Source organism: Equus asinus, chromosome 8 (genome assembly GCF_041296235.1).
Source record: "Equus asinus isolate D_3611 breed Donkey chromosome 8, EquAss-T2T_v2, whole genome shotgun sequence".
NCBI classification, from domain to species: domain Eukaryota; kingdom Metazoa; phylum Chordata; class Mammalia; order Perissodactyla; family Equidae; genus Equus; species Equus asinus.
The window spans coordinates 95,750,800-95,771,068 of record NC_091797.1 but is presented as its reverse complement, the minus strand read 5'-3'; the positions used below and the strand labels follow the sequence as shown (position 1 = coordinate 95,771,068).

The following is a 20,269-nucleotide window of genomic DNA, read 5'->3' as shown; positions in this document are numbered from 1 at the left end:
ATGAGGATGGAAATGAATTTGAAACCACACCACCCAAAGCAAGGCAGGCTTGCAATTGTTAGTCAGTTGGTCACAGCGTATCCCATGCAGGCTAGCACCCTGACACCCCACTTCCCAACTCCTACTTGCCATGGCTTCAGAACCCAGGGCCTGCCCTAAGACTGAGGATCTGAGAGCGAGCTTGGAGAACATCTATCCTGTTGGCTTTCCAACGTGTGGGAGCCCCAAGAAGCGAACAAGAAGCACAAGGAGAGAAACAACATCTCAGGGTTAGGCAGGAAGGTGGGTGGAGTAGGCTGGACCCAGAGTGGAGTAGCTCTGGATGCTTGTTGGGAAATCAGTTTCTAAAATTACAGTAGCGCCCTCTTATCCATGGTTTCGCTTTCTACAGTTTTAGTTACCCATGGTCAGCTGTGGTCTGGAAGTATTAAATGGAAAACTCCAGAAATACATAATTGATAAGTTTTAAATCACATGCCCTTCTGAATAGCATGATGAAATCTTGCGCCTTCCCACTCCGTCTCAGACTTGGATCATCCTTTCGTCCAGTGGATCTACACTGTATACACTCCCAGCCCATTAGTCACTTAGTAGCCATCTAGGTTATCAGATCCACTGTCACCGTCACAGTATTGCAGTGCTTGTGTTCAAGTAACCCTTATTTTACTTAACAATGGCGCCAACTACAAGAGTAGTGTTGCTGGCAATTCGAATATGCCCAAGAGAAGTCGTGAAGTGCTTCCTTTAAGTGAAAAGGTGAAAGTTTTTGACTTAATAAGGAAAGAAAATCTTATACTGAGGTTGCTAAGATCCACGGTAAGAACGAATCTTCTATCCATGAAATTGTGAAGAAAAAAAAAAGTTCATGCTAGTTTTGCTGCACCTCAAATACGTACATATAGGAAAAAGCACAGTATATAGGGTTCAGTACTATCTGAGGCTTCAGGCATCCGGGGGGTCTTGGAACAATATGCCCCACAGATAAGGGGGCCTAGTGTAGTGGGTACCTTAATATGAGCAAGGTGAGGAATACATTTACATATGGTTCCTGAAAAAACTCAAGCTGGATGCTTTTCATAAAATTTTTTTATAAATACTTGAGAATTAAGAACACATAAATTGGGGCCGGCCTCATGGCTAAGTGGTTAAGTTCGCGCTTCGCTTCGGCGGCCCAGGGTTTCACCGGTTTGGATCCTGGGCGCGGACATGGCACCACTCATCAGGCCATGCTGAGGCAGCGTCCCACATGCCACAACTAGAGGGACCCACAACTAAAAAATATGCAACTATGTACCTGGCAGCTCTGGGGAGAAAAAGGAAAAATAAAATCTTAAAAAAAAAAAAAAGATATAAATTAAATTCATGGGAATGGCTTATCAGTTAGAGCTAACCACCAGGAGCACATTATTAGGGATGCTATTAATAACAAAATTAATTTTGTTCTGAGTTTTACTTGCACACAAAACTGTTCAGAAATTGAATTTTCTGTAGCTTATGTAAGCTGGTCTCCTCGCCTCTTTGAGCTCCAAAAAGCATACAAAAGACTTCTTTATTAAAAGCTGAATTAACAGTTAATAAACAAAACTAAGAATCTGAATCCAGATCTGTTTCCAGGTCTCCAGCCTTTAGAGATGATATATACTACTGCTGGTCCTGCCTCTCAAACAGGTGGTGCAAATACCCAGCAGAGTTCCAGGGATTCAGGGGGGGAGCGCTACCGCAGAGTCAAAGGGTAAATTTATGGTGGAGGCAAGCCTCAGACGAAGGCAGCACTTGAATAGGGCCCAGTGTTTCTCCGGGGTGGGTTGGAGGGGCGTAGTACTGGCATCTTGACAGGACGATTGTCCAGTGGAGGGACTGTACCATGCACTGCAGGTCGTTTAGTGTGCCTGCCTCCACCACATACATACCGAAGGCCAGTAACACCCCCTCCAATCAATGTAACAACAACAAAGCTACATCTATTTCAAAACACCCCTGGAGAGGGGGCAAAATCACAGCCACTGAGCACCACTAGATAAGCAGAGAGAGAAGGCGACAGTGGGTAGAAAGCAGGACAGACAGAGAGGGGAACACAATTCATCAAATTTGATGAGCTGGGAGAAGGAGGGCCATCCCTCAATGACTCTCACCTACAAAATCAAGTCTGAACTCCTCTGTCAACAATGTCCTTGAGGATTTGGCCCTGCCCATCCCAGCTGTCTCAACGCATGCTTTCTCAAGGCACTCCTGCCATCCCAAACAACTTGTGGTTTTCCTGACTTGATGTGCTGTTTTTATACTTCTGTGCCTTCACATGTACGTTTTCCTCTACCTAGAATGCACTTCTCAAGATGAACTCCTAGCCATCTATCAACAATCAGCTCAAAAGTTTGTGAAGCCATACAAAAACAGCCCCACGTCACTCAGGCCTTTTTTCTCAAAGGGCTTCACAGTCCTTCTGTGTGGCACTGGTATATTCTCTGTATTACTGCCCAAATCCATCCCACTATTTAGACTAAGAGCTACTAAAGGGCAGTGATCATGTGAATCCTGGCACATAACAGGTGCTCAATAAATGTTTTCTGAGTGAATGACCCTGCAGATAAGGTTTTTTTTTTTTTTTAAAGATTTTTTATTTTTTCCTTTTTCTCCCCAAAGCCCCCCGGTACATAGTTGTATATTCTTCGTTGTGGGTCCTTCTAGTTGTGGCATGTGGGACGCTGCCTCAGCGTGGTTTGATGAGCAGTGCCATGTCCGCGCCCAGGATTCGAACCAACGAAACACTGGGCCGCCTGCAGTAGGGCGCACGAACTTAATCACTCGGCCACGGGGCCAGCCCCAAGGTTTTCAAAAAGGCTAAAAAGTGATACAAACAATAGATATTTTCTGTTATTGAAAGCACATATTTTCTCAACTCTGATCATTGGTTGAGTATCACGTAGGAACTAGGCAGACTGGGATGCTCTATCACTTCCTAGCTTTGAGTCCTTAGGTAAGTTAACTAACCTCTCTGTGTCTCAAGTTGCTTCATTTACAAAGTAACTACCTTTACAGGGTGTTTATGAGGATTAATGTATGTAAAACAAACAAACAGAAAGTGCTGACTAAATGGCAGCTCTACTAGTCTGCCATAATCACAAAAACCTTAATGGGACAGGATACTGTACATTAGAAATGTGATCATGAAATTTTGGTTGGAAACCTGTTTTTTGAGGGGAGAGCTGAAAGTCAACAAATCCAAGAGCATGTCTTCAAGCTGCCTTGTTTGCCCTCTACAACGTTCAATACCAACCCCTTCAGGACCTCTCTCTCGGCTCCTTAGACAAAGCGCACTCCTGGTTCTCTGGTCTCTCTGACCACAGTTCCTCTGTCCTCTTCTCTAACTTGCCTTCTATTGACACCTAAAGTCAGGCATTCCTTCGGCTCAGTTCTCACCTTTTTTCCCACCTTGTCCACTCTCAAGGCTTCAATCAGGCTCTCCATGGAGATGACCCTATGATCTCTCAATCACATTCAGAAAGTGTTTCAAACTCAACTTACCCGAAATAGATGCTGAGCTCAGGTAATGAGCTCATCAAGCATACAGGTTCAATCGAGCCTTTCTCATACCATTTTTTCCTGATTCTTATACAGCTCACCAGCCCTCCGGTTCCTCTTCCTTTGCCTACTTCTTAAAAGCATTTGTTTAGGGGCCAGCTCCGTAGCCAAGTGGTTAGTTCACGTGCTCCACTTTGGCAGTGTGGGCTTCGCTGGTTTGGATCCTGGGCACGGACATGGCACCACTCATTAGGCCATGTTGAGGCAGTGTCCCACATGCCACAACTAGAAGGATCCACAACTAAAATATACAACTGTATTCTGAAGGGATCTGGGGAGAAAAAGCCAGGGGTTAAAAAAAAAAGACTGGCAACAGCTGTTAGCTCAGGTGCCAATCTTTTCTTTTCTTTCTTTTTTTTCCGAGGAAGATTAGCCCTGAGCTAACTGCTGCCAGTCCTCTTTTTGCTGAGGAAGATTGGCCCTGAGCTAACATGCGTGCCCATCTTCCTCTACTTTAAATGTGGGACGTCTACCACAGCATGGCTTAGCCAAGCAGTGCCATGTCTGCACCTGGGATCCGAACTGGCAAATCCCGGGCCGCCAAAGCGGAAGGTGTGCACTTAACCGCTGTGCCACCGGGCCAGCCCCTCAGGTGCCAATCATAAAAAAAAAAAAGAAAAAAAAAAGCATTTGTTTCGCTTGTGCCCATTATCTATCAAAATCATACCCACTCTTAAAGAACCAACTCCAACTCCATTCTTCATCTTTATATCCTCCACGTAATAATCAGAAAAGGGCTCTGCACAGAAAAGGCAAGATTCCTAATGAACGGATTCAAATGAAATGAAATAAAAAGAGCCAGTTACCTCTTTGGTTTTTCTGTTCTACCTCAGTAGTTCTTAACCTTTCTGGGACAATAGGCCCCTTTGAAAATCTATGGAATGCTACAGATTGTTGACTAAAAAGATGAACATACACAACATCTGCTTGCCATTTCACCTAAACAATGACCTCAAATAAGAATCTCTGCTTGGGGCTGGCCCCGTGGCCAAGGGGTTGAGTTCACGCGCTCTGCTTTGGCCGCCCGGGATTTTGCCGGTTCAGATCCTGGGCACAGACATGGCACTGCTCTTCGGGCCATGCTGAGGCAGCGTCCCACACACCACAACTAGAAGGACCCACAGCTAAGAATATACAACTATGTACCAGGGGGCTGTGGGGATAAAAAGGAAAAATAAAATCTTTAAAAAAAAAAAAAAAAAGAATCTGTGCTCATCCACGCAAGACTACCACTTACATAATTTTCATCTTCAGATTCTACTTCCCTCTTATAAATTTCAGGATGCCTTCCAGATACACCCTAAATGGCCTACAGGCATCATAAACTTAACAAGTTGGAACCAGAACTGACTATTTCTCCCTAACAAGCCTGCTCTGCCTACAGTATTCCCTCTCAGATAATGGCACCAACATCCTCCCAGGCTCCCAAGCTAGAAGCCTTGGAATGAACAACTCTGCCCATTCCCCATCAATCACCAAGCCTTGTCTCAGAGATCCTTCTCAAATCCAAATCCACCTCTCTCAGCCTCTTACCCTTTAAGATCCCATCACCCTTTGCTTCTTGTCATACTTGCCATGATTAAAAGTCTTTCTGCACTCTTCCGACAAGAGCCTGTTACTGGCCGTCTTTATAAGGTCTCTCACCTCCATCTACTACCTGCCACTGCCGCTATCGTACTTCACCTCTAGATGGTTACAACAGCCTAACTGATTCCCCCACCTCAGTTTTTTTTCCCTATCATTTCCACCAGTGTTGATCTATCCTCCCTCAAAATTTCAAAACTGACCATGTCACTGCCTCTTTTCAAAAACATGCTTCGCCACTGCACAAATACACAATCAAACTCAGTTTTGACTTTAGAGTCCGCCAAGATTTGCCACCTACATACTTTTCTAGGATTAGATTCCACAGCTCAAATTCGCTTGTGCCTATTATCTATCAAAATCATACCCACTCTTAAAGAACCAACTCCAACTCCATTCTTCATCTTTATATCCTCCACGTAATAATCAGAAAAGGGCTCTGCACAGAAAAGGCAAGATTCCTAATGAACGGATTCAAATGAAATGAAATAAAAAGAACTGCCTGAAAATTCTTAAATCCTTCTGGAAGGGTTAGGTTTTTAAAAACATCACTATCCAAATACTAATATTTCAATCAAGAAGCCCTCCATAAACAGAGTATTGGTAACCAATATTCACTAAATGCTAGTACTGTATAATGTAGATTAAATTCTTACTAGAGTATATCATCAACCTGAAGACAAAAAACTATAATCTGGACTCAGGATTCTAATCTAATGTTTGTGTTTTACTCAAGAAAAGAAAATTACAGCAAAAAGACTTGGCATTTCACCTGACAGAGACTTGGGTCAAGTAAGTCCACAGCAGCGACAGACACAGCCACTAGATCTAAGCCATCTTCAGACTAATAAAAACCTCAGACAGAAAAAAATCTTCCAACTGAAATGGCCAAAACCTAAAAATTTTTCCAGTCCATATTTCAGATGTTACATTTTTTAAAAGGGCCAAAGGATGTGACAGGCAATTCTGAGCCTCTCATAACGAGACCCGTTTACGGGCACACTCACCAGCAGGCACAAGGGCAATCAGATATATGCAGAGAAGCGATGCTGCGGGCAGGACTTTCCCTCTGTTATTTTCTAGGGCCATATTTCTTTTAGATTTGACCTACTTTAACTTATTTTTTGGCTCCTAACCCTCTGAGTTCATGTTAATTTCCACAGTTGGACCCTGTGAAGCATTTTGCTCCTGAAGAGGATGAAAATATTCAAGATTCATCAAGTCTTTAAAAAAAAAAAAAAAATTTATCTTTTCTTCTTCTCCCCAAAGACCCCCAGGACACAGTTGTATATTTTTGTAGTTGTGGATCCTTCTAGTCGTGGCATGTGGGACACCACCTCAGCGTGGCTTGATGAGTGGTGTTAGGTCCGCACCCAGGACCCAATGGGGCGAAACCCTGGGCTGCCAAATCGGAGCACGCAAACTTAATCACTCTGCCACGGGGCTGGCCCTTAGTGAGTCTCTTCTTTAAAAAAGCAATTTTAACTAGTCTTTTGGTCTAGCTAAGATACTTAGTAAAACATGCCCTCTATGGCATTTCTAAAATTATGATCACTGAAATCTAAATATGTTTCTAAAAGATATTTGCTTATAACAGTAGTATGCTAACATTGAAAAATCATTAATAACACTATTTAAGGAAAGTAAGAGTGTGATGGAAAGAGCTGCAGCATTTGAAATAGGATCTCAGTCTACAATCTCAAGTCTGACTCTTGTTGTACAACCTTAGAAACTGGCTTCAGCTGGAAGTACTCTCTCATCTCAAAGAGGGATGTGACCACCTTTGCCTCCCTCGAGGCAGCTGTTCCTATAAAATGAGAGCGTACCTGCCACGAAGTGTTCAGTAAATATTAGTTTGCTTCCTTCAATGAACACAAAAAACACAAGATTTAGATGTAAGCAACTCCCACAAGCCTTCATCAGCACAAAACACTAAAGCCGATTGGTTCTAATAAAAACAATACCGTCACCCTCATTCCACAAACGTTGCTGAGGGATCTGGATCAAGAGGGAAGAGCCTGCATGTAACTCTGCAAGAACTCCATTAAGGCTGAATATACACTGACCACTAAAACACGAACAGAAAAGTCCACAGTAATTGTGCTAAAACGTCTGGATGCATAAAGGCTGATAAGAGCGCTCGCTCACTCGAGGCAAAGAAAAATAAGTCAAATTAGGCCCAACTCCAGATGACTCCTTAATGAATCAAGAGATTCATTATGCTGGCTTATCCTTCCTAGAACGCAAACAGTACGATGTTAAAATTCATTTTAAAACTCCGAAGTTGAAATATTCCACAAAAAACAGTGGTGCCACTAACGCTTTTTAGAAAGCCTGCGCAGGAGAGCACCACGAGCACCAGTGAAGACACCGCACGAAGGCCGCTCGCGGACGACAGGCGAGGAGGAACCGCACGGAGGGCTGTTCGGGGTCCTGCACACACCCCAAGGCGAACCGCTTCAAGACCACGGCCGCCGCCGCCGCCGCCGCCGCCGCTGCCGAGCATCTGAAGGAATTCCGGGCTTTACGATCGGATGTCCAAAGAAGGCTGTGATGCCAGCAAACCGCGGGGCGGGAGGCGCCACCGGCCCCTTCCCGGGGGTCCTGGCTCTGAAATTCCCGCCGCGCCCGGTTCTGGGAGTCCCGGGTCCCGGCCCGCGCGCCCCTCCCCGCGCCGGGTGAGGGCCAACCCGCGAAGCGCCGCGAGCGATTCCCAAACCTCGCCCGGCCGCGGGGCTCCGCCCGAGGCCCCCGGCGAGCGGACCGCGACGAAGCCCGGGGTCGGGGTCGCGGTGGCGCGGGAGGCCGCGACGGCGTCCGCGGAGCCCCGGGGGTGGGCGGCGGGCGCGGGCGGGCGCGGACACTCACCACACCATGCCGTAGGCGCCCTCGCCGATGTACGAGAGGTTGGTGTAGCGCGGCCCCACGTCGAACACCTGCCCGCGGACCATCTCCGGGCCCGCGCCCGCCGCCGCCGCCGCCGCCATGTTGGGTGCCCGGCCGCCGCCGCCGCCGCGCTGGCCTCGACGCTCCGCGGCCGCCGCTCGGCCCACGCCGCGCCTCCCGGACGGACCGCGCCGCTGCCTGTGCAGCCGCCGCCGCTGACCGGGAAGGAGCAAGGAGGGCGCCACTCGGAAAGGCTGCAGAGCCGACGGCCGCTCAGACCAACTGCCTGCCTGCTTGCCTGCCTGCCTGACGGGCGGGCCGGCGGGCGGAGGGAGGGGCGCGCGCCGAGGAGGGCGCCGGGGCGGGGCCAGACAGCGTGCGCGAGGATTGGCTCCCCGCGGCCTGGGGGCGGGGCTGCGCGGGCTGGCGGAAGCGGCGAGTTCAGGGCGAAGCGCTGCGGCAGCGGCGGCTGAGGCGCCGCCCTGCGCGGTCACGTGCGTTTGCGGGGGAGTCGGCGCGGGAGGCGGCTCCTGAGACTCCGGAGGACACCGAGGCGTCGGACGGCTGAGGGCCTGCACTTGGGAGATGGCCAGGGTCAGGGAAATGCCCGGAGCGGGGTCCTGACGGAGTCGGAGAGCCACCCAGGAAGATGCGTGAGAGACGACGACGCGCCACGCACGGCCGCGCGCCTGGGCCAGGCCTGTGCGGGTCCGCGGTCCACACACAAACTTAGAGGCCCCGAGACGAGGACAGGAACCGAAAGGCGTGAGCGAGACCGAGAAAGACATTTGCATACTAAGAAAGTGTCAAACACAAAGGTCGAGAACAAAAGGAGAGACAGAGGATTCGCTACTCAGACGGAGGTTCCCTCAGCAAGTGTTTGTGGAGCACCTGCCGTGTCCCTGGGCATCCGCCTCACGGAAGTCACATTCTAGAGGGAAGAGATGGGTTAGATAGACTAGATCCACTAGACAGAAACATATACATATAGGGGGCCGCCCCAGGCCGAGTGGTTAAGTTCGCGCGCTCCGCTTGGCGGCCCAGGGTTTCGCTGGTTTGGATCCTGGGTGCGGACATGTCACCACTCATTAGGCCACTCTGAGGTGGCGTCGCACATGCCACAACTAGAGGGACCCACAACTAAAATATACAACTATGTACCAGGGGGCTTTGGGGAGAAAAAGGAAAAACAAAATCTTTAAAAAAATTTTTTTTTAAAGAAATACATACATATAAATACTCAAGTTGTGATAAGTGCTGTGAGGAAGTATAAGGCAGAGAAAGGGGCTAAGGTGTAGTGGGTTGAGACACTAGAGAAAGACATTGAGATTTGGAGACTGAGACCCAGATTGTACAGATGCACGGAGTCTTAGACATAGGACATACTGAAATATAAATGCAAAGATGAAAACGCTAAAACCAAAACACCGAGATCTAGAGAAAATGAGACACACACACTGAGGCTCAGAACTAGTCACAAACACCAGAGGTTAAAAAGCAAAGATCGGAATCCTGAGGTGAATGCCAAGAATAACTAAGACAATGAGACAGAAAATGATGGATCCCCTGCTTCTGAACCGTTTCCCATGCGATCTTTGGAGAGGGCGTCCAGGGGGAAGATCATGCATCCTGATTGTCCAATGCGGTGCTCTTGAGAGCTGTCAACTCTGGCCTTCAGCAAAGTTTAACTGGTCAAACTCAAAGGTGAATAAGCACATTTTTTTAAAAACACTTTGGGAAAAAAATATGTGGCACATGAGAAAAGAAATAAAGTGCTAGAGCCAAAAATTACTTCTTTGACATATATTTAGTCCATGAAGCAGAACACAGTTTTAGAAAACAGCTAATGGTTATTCTTGATTACAAGAGGAAGTTGCATCTTCTGAAGAATAGGCCAAAGTAAATGGCAAGTACTACGAAATTAAAACCACTGTAACCAAAGCAAAATGCAATGGTCAAAGCAGTAAAAGGCAGATTTGACAATGCAACAGCAAATCAGCAATATAGAGGCTAAATATATGAAAAATTCAAAGTGCTGGAATTCTTTGAGAGAGAAGAAAATGGATAGGAGAACGTCATGGAGAGTCAAACTATAGGAATTCCCCTAAAAGAAGACAGAGCAAATCAATTAGAAGCAATAATTAAAATGATAATAAAAGAAAACTTGCCTTAGATGTGAAAAGATCTGAGGTGGAAATGGAAAATTGAGTGAGTTCACTGGGATCCAGAAAAATGAGTAAGCGGAAACCAACTTCAAGACATAATCTAGAAAACTTCTTAAATTTCAGGGGTAAAGAACAAACACAGTATCCAATCAGAAAAAAAAATTATAAAAAAGCTAAAAACTGGTTTTCTTCAGATTCTTCCTCTGTAATAATTAAATGCCAAAGGACAACAGAAAACGATTGACAGCACTGTGAGGGGATAGCTTGTTAACCCGCCTTGGACGCTTTCATCCCTTCCGATGCCTTGATTCCTCCTAGGTCTTTAACCGTTGCTCAGAATCTCCCTCCTGAACTCCAGGTCAGCTTGTCCACTGGGCAGCTCCATGTGACATCCTACAAGTGCTTCAGCTTCATGTGTCCGTACTGCCGACGGTTAACTGGAGGAGTTGTGCACTCAGACTCTCAGAGGGTTTGAATCTTGGCTGCTCCACTTACTACTGTGTGACCTTGGCCTCAGTTTTCTCACTCTTAAAATGAGGAGCACAGTAGCATCTACCTCCTAAGTTTGTTGTACAGAATAAATAAGACAGTATTAGTAAAGAGCCTTGCACGTAGTAAGTATCCAGTAAATGTTATCTGTTATTATTATCTACCCCACCCAGACCTGTTCCTCATCTTGTGTCTGTGAATAGCATCACCACCCAGATACTCCAGCTGGAAGTTTGCGTATGATCGTTAACTCATTTTACCTCACTCCCAACCCCTCGCCCTTTCCAACCAATTGCAAACTCCTGTAAATTCTATTTCTTTAATATTTCTGAAGGCGTTGCTACTCAAAGTGTCGTCTCCAGACCAGCAGCACCAGCATTATTTGGGATTTCGTTAGGAATGCAGCATCTCAGGCCACACCCCAGACCTACTGAATCAGGATCTGCATTTTAACAAGATCTCCAGGTGGTTGGTATGCATATTAAACTTTGAAAAGCACTGTTTTATTTTTTATTTTTTTATTGCAGTATAATTGACATACAGTGTTACACTAGTTTCCGGTATACAACATAATGATTCGATATTTGTTTATATTGTGAAATGATCACCACAATAATTCTAGTTAACATCCGTCACCATACATAGTTACAGAATTTTGAAAAGTACTCTTTTAAACGAATCCACTTCATGCCATTGGCATTCTGCTGCATGAAGCCTGCTGCGTTGCCTCTCACCTGGGCTGCCGCAATAGCCTTAACTCCTCTGCTCTCACTTTTGCCCATCTCCAGTTGTTTCTCCCTATACCCAGATCACTCTTTCCATAACTCATCTGACCATTTCACTCCGCTTTGTAAAGCAAGGCAGTGGCTCCCTGTTGCACTCAGAGTGAGGCCTTTGCTGACCACCCATCCACCCCAGCTCCGCTTCATCTGCTCTCCTTGCCATCCCTGCTTCAGCCACACTAGACTACTTTCAGTTCTCTTTGTCTTTCAGCCTCACCACATACCTATCTCTCTCCCTGGAACATGTCCTCTCTCCACTCTTCCAGCATTTGTGGACATTTTAAAGCCACCACACCATCATGGCATGATGCCTCTGACCACTAATTTTCTCCAGAGAACTTCTCTTGCCTAGTTCCATGGGCACTAGGTAACCTTATGATTAGAGTTTGGCTTCACTTGTGGTTTTTGACAGGAAATGTGCCCTGACCAGAGGACAGCCCTATTCAGCTCCTTTGGCCGTTACTGTTCATTCTAAGAAGGGGTTTAGATATACATCAGTCTCTGCTGAGTCAGGTTAGCATGAGCCAGGCCCAGAGGGAACAATCGTCTAGCTACATAAATAACAATAAATTTCTGGAAGCACAAAGCTGAGAGCTAGGCTCTGGAACACTGTGAGACTATACTAAGCCACTAAGCAGGAGACCTTGCTTGAACGGCCAGCTGGCCACCTGGGTGTCTTCCTTATTGTCTCTCTAGAGTGGTGACAGTTCACAGATCTATAGAGTCTTAGAAAACAATGGACATCTGTTATTTTTGCCTGCCTAGCATTAACTCCTCCACCTTTTGATAGCAACAACCCGATTGTTCTTTGGTCAACCATCCCTCTGCATTCTTCACTCCCAAGTCAAGAGTAAGCATGTGACCCAGGGCTCCCCAGTCAGAGTCACAGACGTTGGTTCAAGAATGGGCGTGTGACCTGATCCAGGCCAGTGACACTCAGCCGGCCTTCTGCAGAAACAGTTGGGAAAGGAGTACTTCCTTTCCGCTGGGGTGCTAGGGCAGTGAGTATGAGTCTCAGGTCAAACATGCCATAATGTGAGAGAGGCCCTCTGAGAATGAAGGTGAGACAGGGAAAGCAGAGTCTAGAGATGGAGACCATTTCCTGATGACACAGTGTGAGGGTGTATTCAACTCAGCCTGGACTTTACAGGTTCATGAGCCAAATATATTCTCTCTTTTACTGAAGTCAATTTAAGGTAGGTTTCTGTCACTTGAAACCACAAAAGTTTGTGACTAATACTCTACCCGGTTAACTCCCTTTTCTGCAAAAATTGCTCAGAATTGTGCAATAAGTCACTAAGACCTGAATCAGAAACTCGTGAATGATGAAATCAGAGAAAAGAACTGGCAATGAGCCTTGAAACTAGCTAAAGATAGAGAGATAACTGAATAAGAACACCACTGAGTAGAGACTGCTTGCTGCTAGTAAGTTGAAATAATTGTTGTCGCTATGGTAACAAACAAAATGCAAAAGAAAAGAAATTGTGACAAAGGATTTTTAACCTCAAACTAATGCAATGAAAACTGGAGAGGAAGAACGAGGGTGCAAAAAGCAAGGCACTAAGTCTTTGTTGTACATAAAGTGAAGATAGAAGTTATTTTTAAAAATAGTATAATTTTCATGTATTTTTTCAGTGTAAAAAGCTTTACGTCTACTTCATAAATTATGACAGGAGATAAAAGGAAAAATGTCACTCACACAGCAAAAATCAAGAGTTCTGTACCACGAAGTGTACCAGACACTTTTCTCACATTGTAAATGGAAAAGAAATGGAAGGAATCATAAAAAACCACGTGAAAACATAACAAAATTAGATGATGGAAAGTTACAAAAGGTATAACAAGGCAAATGTAAATAAATAAGAAAAACATAATTGGCTAAAATGCCTATATAAAACTATAAAAATCTCAGATCAGATCAAAGGACAAACTCTGAATATGTACCGATGTTAAAAAAGATGTGCCAAAAATACGCATAGTATAAAGAGATATTGTGAAAACAAACGCACTAAATAGCATAGCAACACAAAGCAGGAAACACAAATCTTTAGAAAAACATACAACTAATAGAAACACAGTTATAGCAAAAATATATTACACACCACCATCAGACTGTGATATATAAAATAAAAATAAAGATGAGTTAAACAACAGAATTAATAAGGCATAAAAATACATGCTGAGTTCTACACTTACATAAAATACAAAAAAGTAGCCTACACTGGACCACAAAAAGTTTTAATAAATTCAAATAAGCGAATATTGTTCAGGTCAAATCCTCTGATCACGGCACAACTTAACAAATAAATAATCATGCAAACTTAAATTTCAAAATCCCCGACCCGTGGGAAATTAACAAACATACTACTGAAAATTGTTTTAGTCATGGAAGAAATATGAACACAGTAACATACTCTGGAAAATTCTGAAAATAAGATTGCTGTGAAAGCTTGGAGGGCCATTTCTTTAGTCTTAGGCTGAAGGCTGGGCTGGCCTCTGGCACCATTACTATCTAACATCACTCCGGCCCAAACAGAGCAGCTGTTTTTCATCTCTTTTTCCTCTTATCTATCCATTCCTTAAATTTCAGTGACCTGCACTTACCAGTTAGAGGTTTCAGCTGTAGGTCCAGAAAACTGAGTCAAACAGGGCCAGGACTAGGATGGGGTAAGTGGGGCACCAAGAAAGCAACATTTAAGGAGACACTCTCAGAGTCATGCGAGTGCAGCGTCAGCGTCGGAGAGCGAGTGCCTCCTTAAATGTTGCATCCTAGGCTCCTCAGTTGCCCCACCCTAGCCCTGGCCCTGCCAAACCAAATTGGTATGAACAGTAAGGACTCGTACTTTCTCAACTAACAAGAATCCTACAGGGAAGGCTCTTGCTCCTCTTCTCTGCCCTTGTCTAGGCTCCGCCCTGTTCTGTGCATTGGCATCATCCTCAGGCAAGTAGGGAGATGGCTACAGCAGTCCCAGACATCACATGGTGCCACACAATGCAAAGGGAGAAAGGGATTGCCTCTCTGGGAGTCTCTTTCTTAGGAGCGAGGAAACTGCTGAGCCACCCAGCAGTCTTCCGCTCACGCTTCATCATCGGCAGACTGGGTCACACGCTCACTACATCTAATCATCATCAAGAAGAATGAGACCACCATGAGTGTCTTAGGCCAATCAAGATTTACCTTTGGAACTTAAGAGGGGGTGACTCTCCCCTAGTTACGTGGGGAAAGGGTGGACGCCCCAATCAAGTCAGGGCTCCAGCATCCAGGAAGAAAGAGGGAACAGATAGGCAACCAAAAGGGCTATCCCACTCTTCTCATATGACATACTCCTCCCAGGGTAGCCGTGGTCTTCACCACCCAGCTGCGCAAGTCTCCCCCTCTAGCCCAAATCACACACATCAACTGCACAGTCAAGTGCACAAGCCTGCATTACAGATCTTCTCCTGAACTCCTCACCTGCCCGCTGTCTGTTTCCTAACTTCCCCTAGAGCCCCTCCGCGTTCTCAGTTCCTCAAGCCAAAAAGTAAACACCTTCCTCAACCTCATTCTTTACCAACCCCCACACCTAATTCATGCCCAAATCCTCCTCACTGGACTGCCTAAATATTGTTTATTTTAAAATAAACTTTATTTTTTAGATTTACAGAAAAATTTCAAAGATAGTACAGAGAGTTCCCAATACCCTACACCAAGTTTCTGACATCATTAACATCTGACATTAGTGCGGTACATTTGGTACAATTAATGAACCAGTATCAGTATATTGTTACTAACTAAAGTCCATACTTTATTGAGATCTGCTTAGTTTTTACCCAAGGTCCTTTTTCTGGTCCAGAATCCCACATTACACTTATTCATCATGTGGTTGTGATAGTTTCTCAGACTTTCCATGTTCTGATGACCTTGACAGTTTTGAGGAGTACTGGACAAGTGTTTTGTAGACATCCCCTCAATTGGGATTTGTCTAATGATTTTCTCATAATACGTCTGCGCATAAGGGTTTTTGGGAGAAAGACCACAGGATTAAAGTGCCATTTTCATCACATAATATCAAGGCTACATATGATCATCTTGACATCACTCTTGATGTTGACCTTGATCACCTGGCTGAGGTAGCATTTGTCACATTTCTACCCTGTAAAGTTACTCTTTTTTTTCCCCCTTTCGAGACTTACTGTGTGGAAGGAAGTCACTCTGCACAGCTCATACTTAAGACGCGAGGGGTGTGCTCCACCTCCTTGAGGGGGCTGTACCTACAGAAATTATTTGGAAATTTTCTGCATGGGAGAGTCATCTCTAATATTGTTTGATTTTTATAATTTGTTTTGAAATAATATTAAACTTAAAAGTTGCAAGAACTCTATGAAAACTCCCATATCCCCTTTCTTTGCTTCTTTCTCCATTTATATATATGAATATTTACACATATAATAATATACATATATATTCATGTATAAAGAGATATAGTATATACATACAATTATTATCATAATTCTTTTTCTGAACCATTTGAGGGGAATGATGCCCCCATCATTCCTAAATACCCTTGTGTGTATTTTCCAAAAGAGGAACTCTCCTACATAGCCACGGTAAAATCTTCAGAATCAGGAACTCAACACCAATACCACACTGCCATCCAAGCCGGACTCCATTTGGCTTTCACTGACTGCCGAAAATGTCTCTCATTTTTCTGATCCAGGATTCAGTCTAGGATCATAAGTTGCATTTAGTTGTGCCTTTTTAGTCCTCAGTCTGTAACACTTCCTTGATCTTTCCCCATCTTTCATGACCATGTGTTTTTGTTTTGTTTTGTGTTTTTAGTGAACTTCTTTAACTTCTTTTATTTTAAAATTAATATACAGTAAAAATGAATTTTTAAGTGTACAGTACTATGAGTTTTAAAGCATGTATAGATTTGTGTACCTGCCACAACAATAATGCTACAGAACACTTCCATCACCTGCCAAAAGTCCCTTGTGCTATCCCTTTATAGTCACATCTGCCCCCATCCCCAACCCCTGGCAACCGCTGATCTATTTCCCATCATTATAGTTTCGTCTTTCCAAGAATGTCATATAAATGGAACCATGGAGTATGTAATCTTTTCCAACCATAATGCCTTTGAAATTCACCCAAGTTGTGTGTATCAATAGTTTGTTCAATTTTATTGCTGGCTAGTATTCCATTCCATTGTATGGATGTACCACGGTTTATCTTTTCACCAATTGAAGGATATTTGTTTGTTTTCCAGTTTTGGGTGATTATGAATAGAGCTGCTATAAACATTTGTGTATAGGTTTTTGTGTGAATGTAAGTTTTTATTTCCCTAAAGTAAATATCCAGGAGTGGGATTGCTGGGTCATATGTGAGGGTATATTTAACTATAAGAAACTGCCAAATTGTTTTCCAGAGTGACTACATTTTACATTCCTACCAGCAATATATGAGAGTTCCAGTTACTTCACATCCTTGTCAGCACTTGGTATTGTCAAAATTTTTTATTTTGGCTATTCTAATAGGTGTATAGTGGTATTGCCTATGTTTTCTCCTGTAAGTTTTATAGTTTTACATTTTACATTTAGATCTATGATCCATCTTGAGTTACTTTTTTCATAAGGTGTGAGGCTTAGATTGAGATTCATTTTTTTGCTTGTGGAGGTCCAATTGTTCCAACACTATTTGTTGAAAAGACTGTCCTTGCTCCATTAATTTGCCTTTGCAGCTTTGTCAAAAACCAATTGGCAAGAGGTGGCATCAAGAAAGATAGCAGAGTAGGGAGCTTCAGGAATCCATCTATCTACAGAAACAATTGAACTGGCAGGAACTGCCCAAAACAACTATTTTGAAACTCTGGAATCTAATAGAACACTTGCAGTAGTAAGGGTAGGGCTTGATGACAAGGCTGTAAATTTCAGTCAATTTCAGTTTTTATGTGGTAGCTGATGTCATTGCTATCCCCCATCCTGCTGGCAGGCAGCTGTAGGGACTGCAGCCTATATTCCTGGGCGTGGCATTTTGGACCCAGCGTGAGCAACAAGGACCTTGTCCTCCAAAAATTGAGGTCATGGTTTCTGATTGCTAGCTGCTGCTTTTGATTGCTAAGAGGCCAGCACAGAGGTTGGCCATCATTTCCGCCCTCACAGGCTGAAACAGCTTCCTAGCCATGAGAGAATTTAAAGAGATAGAATCTATTTATTTTTCCTCTCTTGGGACCCAGACATTTAAGGAAATTTCATCAGGTCACTAGGTGACCTTAGAAACAATGGAAGAGACACTTCAGTGAACACACACAACAAGGAATACACACTTTGCAAAAACACTTGAGAAAAGTCACAAAAGGATGGCTGCAGCCATCAACAAGCAAAAACCAGCAATCTCTAAAGAATGAGAGGGTAGATCTCCAGAGCTACCACAACACAATATTCAGAATGTCCGGTTATGAACGAAAAATTACAAAACATACAAATAATCAGGAAAATGACCTGTTCACAGGAAAAAAATAAGTTGACAGAAATCATCCCCAAGGAAGCACATCCATTGGAATTATAAGTCAAAGATGTTAAATCAACTGTCTTAAATATCTTCATTGAACTAAAGGAAACCATGGACAAGAACTAAAGGAAATCACGAAAATGATGTCTGAACAAGATGGAGAGAGAGAAATTTTATAAAGGATCCAAACAGAAATTCTGGAACTAAAAAGTATAATGATTCAAGAACAGATTTGAGCAGACAGAATAAAGGATCAGTGAACATGAAGATAAGACATTTGAAATTATCTAGTCTGAGGAACAGTAGGAAAAAATAATGAAGAAAAACAAACAGGCCCAAAGACTGGTGGGAGATCATCAGGCATACCAACATATGCATTATAGGAATCCAAGAAGGAGAAGAGAGAGAAAGGGGCAGAAAAAATAATTCTGCAATAATGGCTGAAAACTTCCCAAATCTGATGAAATACATGAATATATACATCCAAGAAGTTCAACAAATTCCAAGCAGGATAAATTCCAAGAGATCCACACTAAGACAAATTACATTCAAATTCTGGAAACTCAGAGAGAAAAATTTGTTTTGAAAGCAACAAGAGAGAAGTGACTCATTATGTACAAGAGATGCTCAATAAGATGAACAGCTGATTTCTTGACAGAAATCATGAAGGCCAGAAGACAGTGGAATGACAGTGTTAAAACCATGAAAGAAAAAAACTGTCAACTGAGAGTTCTATATCCAGCAAAATTTTCCTTAAAGAACAAAGGAGGGGCTGGCCCCATGGCCAAGTGGTTAAGTTCTCCCTCTCTGTTGCGGCGGCCTAGGGTTTTGCTGGTTCGAATCCTGGGTGTAGACGTGGCACCGCTCATCAGGCCATGCTAAGGCAGTGTGGGGGGATTCGGGGAGAAAAAGGAAAAAATAAAATCTTAAAAAAAAATGAAGGAGAAATTAAGATATTTCCAGATAAACAAAAGCTGATGGAGTTCATTACCAGTAGATCTACGCTACAAGAAATGGTAAAGGGAATCTTGTAGGCTGAAATGAAAGGACATTAGATAGTTACTTGAAGACATAAGAAAAAATTAAAGAATACTGGTAAAAGTAATTTCATAGGTAAATATAAAAGCTAATATTATTTCACTTTTTGTTTGGCTTATAACTTCTCTCTTTTTCTTATGTTTAAAAGGTAAATGCATAAGGAAATAACTATAAATCTATATTAATGGGCATACAATGTATAAAGAGTAATCTGTGCAAAAATATAGAGGAGGAGGGACGGAGATGCAGTATAATATACAACTGAAAATAAGTTGGTATAATTCAAACTATTTTATTTTATAATTGTTTTTAATTGTTATTGTAATTTGTAATTGTTATAATTACTTTATAATTGTTATAAGTTTAAGCTGTTAATTGTAATTCCCAAGAAAATCACTAAGAAAATAACTTTAAAATATATAAATAAAATAAAATAATTTATTTTTACTGAGGAACAAAAAACATACAAGACAAATAAGAAAACAAATAGCTAAATGGCAAAAATAAATCCTTCTTGACTGGCAAAAGGAAATTCTGGGGCAACCTTTGTGTATTAGGCTTAGTGAGCAGCCAGTCCAAACTGGAGCAGAAAGACAGAGGTCTATGGGATAGAGGTCTCCAGGGAAAGGATGGAACTGACTGCTATGGGTTGAACAATTGGAAAAATTACTGCTATGTATGTGGAACATTTGGAAGAAAAAAGCTCTAGGTTTGTAGAAAACTAAACAATTGAAAAAAGAAATAATTATTAACTCCAGGTAAAACCAACTTGTGAGAGAAAGAAAATGTAATAGTAGTTTACAGCTTGAGTGAACAATGTTTATTTAGTTGGTCAATAATGTAAACACTAACTATTGATTTAACTATAAACCATGGAAAACTATATTGTGAGGCTAAGAGGAGAAAAAAATAAGGGTTAGAGTGGTGCAAGAGAGCTAATTTCTCACTGCAAGAATAAGAAATAAATGTTGTTTAAAACTGATAAATAAAAAAATAAAATCTTTACTACTAATCACAGTAAGTGTAAATGAATTAAACTCTCCTATTAAAAGGCAAAGATTGTCAGAATGGATAAAGAAAGGACCTATCTTTATGAAATCTACAAGAGATTCACATTAGATATAAAGACACAAAGAGATTGAAAGTAAAAGGATGGAAAAAATATGCAAAGAGTAAACCAAAGAACTAGGTAGCTGTATTATTGTCAGACAAAATAGACTTTCAATCAAAAAAGGTTACAAGAGACAAAGAAGGGC

General features: G+C 43.0%; 1 protein-coding gene across 3 annotated transcripts in view; it reads right to left on the bottom strand.

Moving 5' to 3' along the window:
* MAPK1 (mitogen-activated protein kinase 1) overlaps nt 1-8,382 on the bottom strand; it is a 96,222-nt gene extending 87,840 nt beyond the window's left edge. For all 3 annotated transcript variants that reach the window (XM_044775445.2, XM_044775446.2, XM_070516463.1), the window contains exon 1: nt 8,032-8,382. In XM_044775445.2, coding sequence (XP_044631380.2) covers nt 8,032-8,150 — 119 coding nt within the window. In that variant the 5' untranslated portion in view covers nt 8,151-8,382. The remainder of the gene's footprint in view (nt 1-8,031) is intronic.
* Nucleotides 8,383-20,269: the final 11,887 nt, after the last annotated feature.